Source organism: Etheostoma cragini, chromosome 11 (assembly GCF_013103735.1).
Source record: "Etheostoma cragini isolate CJK2018 chromosome 11, CSU_Ecrag_1.0, whole genome shotgun sequence".
Lineage (NCBI taxonomy): Eukaryota > Metazoa > Chordata > Actinopteri > Perciformes > Percidae > Etheostoma > Etheostoma cragini.
The window spans coordinates 11,486,342-11,494,423 of NC_048417.1; the positions used below are offsets into that span (position 1 = coordinate 11,486,342).

Consider the following 8,082-nt stretch of genomic DNA (forward strand, 5'->3'; position numbering starts at 1 on the left):
ACATACTATACTATGACGTTTTTATGACTCTTTACAACATACTTTCATGTGACTTTTTATGACTTTTTTGACATACTATACAATTTATTTTTTACAACATGCTATACTAATGGAGTTAATTTGTTAACTAAGGTTCGGGAGCAGGGCCACGCCTAAACCACACCTCTAATCACCAGACAAACCTACATAAATTGTGCTGCACAGCCAGACTCGTGTCTCTGATTGCTTGACCCACCCTCCCTTTCCCTCTCCTTCATCCATCTTCCCTTCCTGTTGCACTTCTCTCTCTTGTCTCTTCTAGGTACCGTCTGGGGGTCTGTAAACTATTCGGGCGAAAACTGCTTCTGAGACGGAACCCCCATCCTGAGTCTCTTCCACCCGGTCATCACACATCCTCCCAGACCAGCCATCAGACGACATCCACATCAATTTTGCACATTCATAATGTTCATTTGCACATTGATAATGTTTATTAAATCTTTAACTAACACATGGTTATGGCGTGGTCCATGCTAGTGAATGACTTTTTAATGATTTTTCCAACATAATATACTATGACTTTTTATTACTTTTTTTGGCATACTATACCATGATTTAGTTTACCTTCTATACTGCAATTGCACCAACTAAACCAGGACAAATCACTGCATAGACAGATGGGAAGTAGTGTTTATAATGTGTGGCTGAGTGACAGTGTAGTGTGCTGAGTGTGAAGACATAGGCCTCCTTTTTGACACAACCACAAGGGGAAAATAAAATTACAATTGTGTATTCCAACAAACAGTGGAGGTAGTTTGAGCAGGCTGCCAGGAGATAAAAGAAAGCGAGAGACAGCCCAGAAAAGAACAACAGAAACACAAATGACAAATTACAGATGACACTAAATGGATGTAGAGTGTGATAGTGCAACATTAAAGCAAACCTTGTTGTTACAGCAGTGATATATTGACAAGATAATGGCTCCTCTGTTTTTGTCTTCACATTTCTTCTTTTTACCTTATTCAGTACCCATTACCGTCTCACCTTGCTACATGGCACGCTGACATGATGAGCTCCTTTGTACACTTTTTACTAATGGAAAGGCTTTTGTCCTGTCTTTTTCTTTTCCTTTACGTTCTCTTGGCCCCAGGTGGCTTCTTTCTGCAGTGATAAGGCAGGGGATGTTGTCTTTTTTTGTCATTATAAGCAAATTTCATAAAAACACCAAAATCATCAATGAAATTTATTTTTATTTATTTTATTTAAATATTATCTGTGCAGTTAAAGCAAAGCAATCTATTAACCTGTAAATTATTTTTGTCTTTTGGTCTATACAACATCAGAAAAAAAGTGAAGAATGCCCATTAGAATGTCCTAGAGCAAACGGTGATGTCTTAAATTGGCAAAAAAAACTAGACTATAGAAAAAAGACTATAACCAAGAGAAGCAAAGCATTCCCACAGTACATTTGAAAACCTAGAAGCATGTAACGTTTGGTATTTTTGCTTTAAAGGCTCAATGTGTCTCCCATCCAGCTTTGAAATCATATATTGCAATCAACTCTCTCGCACCACGAAGTTCAAATTATGTATTACAGACGTTTATTATTAGACGTTGAATTGTTTTAAGGTGTTACACGTGATAGGTTAGAAATAGCCATAGGCCTCCATTGTTGTCCAGAAATATTAAAATCAAATCGATGAGCTACTCTGTTGCACAATGTACACATTGTCATGCTGCTGTAAAAACTCCCTAGTGCACTAAAATCCACCTAATGCCCATTTTTATGCTGATGGAATTTTTTTCTTGTCAGGCTCTTCAACAGATTTGATTTTGTTCTAGATGACTGTTTTTAATTGGAATGCCACATCAGCAACTTGTGTAATAGAGTAAGGAGAAAAAGGTTGCTTTTTCCTCTTAGATAAAAAAAGGTTTGTTTCAGCCTTCACTGGCAAATAAATCATCTGCACTTTGTGTGGAACTGACAGTAACCATGACCTGAAATCACACTCTTCCTCTGGCCCACGACAGAAAGTCATAACCCCCCATCTCTCTGTCAATGTCCTCTGAGAGAAAGTAACATTCACAGAACTGACAAATGGTGGATGGTCAAAAAAACAACCTGACAACCATTTTTGCTCCCTGCGGCTGAATGTTGGTACAGTCTGTCTGGATACTAGGTGAGAAAATTGTCTGGTACATCTTTTCACCCTCTTTCATCCACATTTTCACTCTTCCTACTGCTTTTTTTTCTCCCCTTTTCACTTTGAAATCTACATTATTCCAAGCAGCTCAAGGCTAAAAAGCTTGTGCGGTTGTGACAACAACATAGTTAAATATGTATTGTAACAGAAATAATTGGGGAGTTTTAGGGCAAGCGGCTGTGTCCTTACCTTGTCTAAACACAAAACATCTTACTAACACATTAAGACAGGTTGCCAATTTGTGGCTGGACAATGAGATGTGATATTCCTCTATACAAAGCAAAAGGGCATTAGAGGAAAGAGGCTCTCTGACGTGCTTTGGAGACACACAGGTGTAAAGAGGCAATATGTGAAAAACAAACATGTCTGCCTTCTTGTCTACTTGTAATCCAGGAGCAGTCTTCATCCTGAGATCAGTTTGAGCAAAAATAAGGGACAGGACAACAAGCGTAATATCCTACTGATCCGGTAAGACAAGACAGACAATGAAATTTGATAAAGAAATTGAATTTTCTCTCACACACACACACACACACACACACACACACACACACAAACACACACACGCACTTTTACTACTGTTATTACTTTTTTCCAGGTCAAGTCTATTGTGTTTTATCTTTTAGTTCCTGGAAGAATGCATGCTCTGTATGTTTCTGTGCTGCTCTATTTTCTTCTCCTCAGCTTCCTGCCTCCTACAGGTATGTCAGTAGCTCATACATACAATTACATATTAGGCGACTTGACATTGTGATACACAGCAATTCTGAAATAATGATCACACACTTTTTCTGCCACTGTCTTCTTTGACAGGAGCAGAGGAGAGAGATGCAGCCGGCAGGATGGGGGAGAGAGAGAAACGAAGCCTACCCTACTGGGGTATTTGGTCATTAGACTGTTTTGGGTGGTTGGAGGAGCTGCAAGCCCAGGCAGCTCCCGACGGGATGCAAGATCTGGCTCGTACCTTCTGGGCTCACTTCCCTGTCGGCAGCCAGCTGGGCTACGATAATCTGACCCTCAACTTGAGGAGTGAGGCAAAGAAAAGATGAGAGATTTAAGAGTCTGAGGGAGAGTGAAAGTGCATTTGTTTTAGTAGGTATACCTAATGAACTGGCAACACTATTTTCCGGTTAATAATGCAATACTTTTATTTTGAATGCAGGCCTTTTTTATGTAGTGGAAGATTTTTACATTGTTGTGTTGGCACTTATAAATAATTAAAGTATCTAAATACTTGGTGTTACTTTGGAATATCTGAGACTCCAAAAGTAATTCATTATTTTCCTGTATCACACTTCTAAAACATGTCGTTAGTTAAAAATCCTGTTCATAAGCAATTCTCAAGAAATTAAGAAAAGTGAATGTCAAGGTGATCAACAATGATGCGTGTTTCTCAAACAGAACTTTAGGGTTAAATGGAAAGTTGAAGTTCAACATTTCACATCTGCACACTTTTTAGGCAGTAAAAGAATTTCATTGTACTTTGAGTTTGTATTTTATGAGGAGTGTTTGAGTCACTTTGAGAGGCGTCAGAGATGACTGTATGCCAAAGAGTAAGGACACTTCATTCAATTTAATGCCGGTGACAACACTTAGTTTGTCAAATCAAGAGTGGGAATAAAGATGGAAGCAGAGAGAAAGAGTTAGACAGAAGTGGAGGAACAAAAGGAGTGCTGTGTGTTTACTTCGATTCTCTCAAAAACAATGCTTTGACATATACAGCATGACAGAATTAAATTATTCTGCTTTATCTTTTTCCAAGAATGCTCTGACACAGAGACGCTAATTTCATTGTTTATACCAAGGCTTTGTTCCTCTAGCTCGGTATGTTGTACTGTAGATGTAGATGGACAAGATCAAACCGAATTTTAGGCTTTCAAGCTAAATTTTTTGGATTTTATAATCTGCTCATAAATCCAGACATCTGGTTTTGATGAGTATTTTCTATTTCCCAACAGCAATGAAAATACGTGCCTTAGGACAGTGAGCCTGTGATAAGACTGACTGTTAGTAGACGCGAGGGACTCAGCCTGCTCCTTCTCAGAGGCATCTGATGAATACAAACACAGGGAAAATCATTTCTATACGCATGTCTGAGAGTGGTAACTTTCACTATGCTTTTCAGCACAAGGGTCATGACTCAAGACAGTTCAGATCAATCTACTTCAGAATGAGCTGACTGCTGGTCTCTTCTCTTCAATGAAGTGTGCGTCTGCAGCTGAATTCTGCTTTTGTGGGAAAGCTGGAGAAATGCAGGTTCATAAAGAGGATGCATCCACTCGTTTCAGAGCCTGAACCATGAAAAAAGTAAAGCACAGAGTTCACAAACGCTTTATCTGTATTCTTTAGCCTTCAATCTCTTTTTGTCTTTTGTGTTGTCGCTCACTTCACATTCTTTCCAAATCCATCATGAGGGTAGTGCAGTCGTCTGCCAATTTCGGAGTTTCCTGCATTCCAGCTCAGCTTGTGAGAGACAGAGAGACTTTGTAAATCCAAACCAAACAATTCCCTCTCTCTCACACACACGTATCGTATTACAAGTTCAATCCCAGTCAAGTGAGAATTTTTGAAAAGTAAAACTCCATAAAGCAACACTTTATAATTCAATCTAGTATCAGGAAGGCTGTGATTACTGCATGTACAGCTGCTTTATAGGGATTCAATGACATATTCATATATAACACAGTGACACAGCAAGGATTAAAATGAGACTGTGTCACTTTTTTATAAACAATATAACAATCTTCCCTTTACAAAATGAAAAGTTAAATTCTAATGCACACTTTCTCAATTTAATTCACTCAGAATAGCCTTTCTTGATCTGGTATAAATTTGTTTTAAGAAGCTTCTGCCACTCCGAAGACTTTTTGTGTAAAGTCAGAAAAGACTGCTGTAATAAATACTACAGAGACACCTTCAACACGCATGGAAAAACAAGTTTGTGATTTTGAATTACTGTGCAAAGTTTGTTGCAAGAAATTGCAATTCTTTGAACTCCTAAACATCTTTTGGACAGCGCAAACCTGTATGACAAAGCACTTTTAGGCACAGAAAACTCAGCTTTTTCTTCTTTCTCAATGCTGCTCGTGTACCGGAAATATGGGAGATAGAAAAATACCTGGGACACACATGAAAATGCATTTAAGAGCAGAAAATCTCCCAGTTGCAGTCTTGTTTCTGTAGGCAAGAAGGTAAACGACTTTCCACCCCCAGAGGCAAGTTGCCATTTGGAAAGTCTGGGTTGCCGCCCCCTCTTTTTCTCTGGTTAAGTGTAGTACTTTTTTTTTTGCACAGTAGTTGCTGTAAAAACTCTGAGCGGGTTAAGGATGACATCCCATCAGCTCTCTTTGAGGTTAATGGGGTTGGCTGTATTACTGACAATTGTTGCTCTTAGAGGTAAGCTCTATTATTCTGCTTTGCTTTCAAAAACTCACATTATTTAGGTCCAAACTACCTCAACAGTACAAGGCCAGATGGTGAAGGTCAGACTACAATCATCATCTGGCATTGTGCTGTAGTGTGTGGGCTTTTATCTAATAGAATGTTCGTTCTTAAAAGAGAACTACTCTGGAAAGAATGACTCATTGTATACATGTCTGCTAATAGTAACTGGAACTTTTCGGCAGAAATGTTATTACAAGCTATTTTCTCCAACTGTATCCTTCAACTTCTTACATCACAGTACAAAGGTTTTATGCTCAAGCAAAGATAAAGTCCACCTAAAGATATGAATTTGTGTGCATAATCTCAGGGTATACTGTACATGGTATTCAATTGCAATGTAGTGGAACGTTATCACACTTTGTCTACATGAACATTTGGTGCACGCTGTAGCTGCAGTGTTCCAGTGGGAGAGAAGAGCAGGTGGCCAACAAATAGTTTCAGTGGCTGGTGTGTTGGCAACATTTCCTTTAACAACAGTCTATACCATTGACATTCATATATATATATATTGAAAACAGAGAACAAACGTATCCATAAAACTGGTTTAGTTAACTGAAATATTAAGGGAAAAAGTGACAAGTATAAAACTACTGAGGCTAATCAAAAAAGCTGATGCAGCACAAACAAAATAATCAGAAATACAAAAACCTTTGTAATCCTTCTTGTTTTTTGAAGACCATGAAGCTAGAGGTTTGATGAATCATCTACAGTATAAGTAGCATTACAAATCCACTTCACATATATTCTGCTTGCCTGTAACTGGCAAAAACCTACAATTTACACTGAACTTAGCATTGTGTCTGAAAATGACATCTGATTCAGTTGTGTTACCTCTTCTTAACAGACGTATCCGGTGACAGCAGCTTGCACAAGATCTTAAGGAAAAGAGATGGTAACATTTTTACAGTATGATCGTACTGCTGATACAAATGTCAACTTCAGTAAAAAAAAAAAGAAAAGAAAAGAAAGAAAAGCCCTTTCATTCTTTTGCCCAATTTTGCTTCCATCCAGTGGCAAGAGCTGGAACTCCCCCCTCAAAGTCCTCTGTTGCCGTCCCATCTTCCAAGGCTCAAGAGTTCCTTGCCAAACTAAGCAGAACCAAGAGGAATATTTGGGATCGCAGTAGACCAGACGTACAACAGTGGATTATGCAGTTCATGTACATGGGATTTGATGAGCAGGTGGGTTGTGATTTATTATTTTTAACATATTTTCTGCTGAAGTTGAAACACTTTGTGTTTTCGTATTATTATTTCAGTTATTTCGCTGTGCTCTTCTCCTCGGTGAAAAATGTGTAGTCACATCCTTCAATGGTTTTAAACCGTCTCTGCTTCCGCAACTGATCAACATTTTAGCACCATTTGAATCTGGAAATGTTGACATTTGTTGGGTTGTTTGCCATGTTGCCGGGCAACTGCCAATCTAATCTGATCAAACTACACGCACACAATCTGATTAAGCAGTTTTGTTTTTTTAGTGATAAATTCTACGGGGGATTTAAACCTGGCTAAAAAGAAAGATCAAGCAAAAACACAAATAAAAAACAAATACAAAACAGGCAATAAAATCTTTAGTAATTTCGGATCTTTATACTTCTCAGATATGTGGATGACAAAAATGTGGAGTGACAAAGCTGGTGTAAACTGTAGTCTAATCTTTAAAAGAATCTTTTCAAAAGGCACAGTTGTCCTCAATATGTTTCCATATGACTGAATGAATAACTACAAACGTGGAACATAATACATGGCAATGCATAAATGACTCTCACGTACAAATATAATCCCACAGAGCCATTTTCAGTTTCTTTCAGGTCAGTGACTGTCATGTAGAATTCCCCAGGGACAGCAATGACTGGAGGGAACAGATACCAGAGCAGGAATAAGAGAGCAGAGTGCCCAAAATAACCCCCTCACCGACATTGTTTTAGCCAGTGAAGCGGTAAATCTCACACAGCCCAGTTCACGGAGCCTTTTTTTAAATCTGTGCCAATGTTTCTTCAGTAAAAGGCCAAAGCCGTGAAAGCATTGGCCTTTCCGATGTTTGGCTTTCATGTATGTCTATTGGCCACAGCTGAGCCTGCTGACGGTCTCAGCGGACGCCTTATCAGCTACCTCTGTGTCTAGAGATTTGTTGAGGCGGAGCTTTCTAACGAGGCACCTCTGTGGTGTTTTTTCCTCACTAGAGGCTGGAGACTGACCTGTTGTACTGGATGGACCATGCTCGCTCCACTGATCAGGGGCGTCAGCACCACTACGACGAAAACGCCCCCATCGGCCCACGTGACTCTGGTTCTTACAGACACGGCGCTAATGTCAACTATGACTACTATTAACTGCATCTGTTGGTTTTAAATCTGCAAATATCCAAATACCCCACAGCTGCCATGGCTTCTTTGTATTGATTGGTTACACCCGCCAGCACTGAGTAAAACCCATTCAACACTTTCTCACCATCC

At 39.1% G+C, this 8,082-nt stretch overlaps 1 protein-coding gene across 1 annotated transcript; it reads left to right on the forward strand.

The window, feature by feature from the left end:
- Positions 1 to 5,339: 5,339 nt before the first annotated feature.
- Positions 5,340 to 8,007, forward strand: ecrg4a (ECRG4 augurin precursor a). The gene is made up of 4 exons (XM_034886370.1): positions 5,340 to 5,579; positions 6,472 to 6,519; positions 6,639 to 6,808; positions 7,810 to 8,007. The coding sequence occupies exons 1-4, from the start codon at positions 5,510 to 5,512 to the stop codon at positions 7,957 to 7,959; spliced, it is 438 nt and encodes a 145-aa protein (XP_034742261.1). The 5' UTR covers positions 5,340 to 5,509; the 3' UTR covers positions 7,960 to 8,007.
- The last annotated feature ends 75 nt before the right edge of the window (positions 8,008 to 8,082 follow it).

What these genes read in the sequence shown, in the direction of transcription:
- ecrg4a (XM_034886370.1), top strand. Translation starts at nt 5,510, where the DNA reads ATGACATCCCATCAGCTCTCTTTGAGGTTAATGGGGTTGGCTGTATTA. An exon ending in GATCTTAAGGAAAAGAGATG is followed by an intron (nt 6,520 to 6,638) that starts GTAACATTTTTA and finishes GCTTCCATCCAG; the next exon opens with TGGCAAGAGCTGGAACTCCC. An exon ending in ACATGGGATTTGATGAGCAG is followed by an intron (nt 6,809 to 7,809) that starts GTGGGTTGTGAT and finishes TTTCCTCACTAG; the next exon opens with AGGCTGGAGACTGACCTGTT.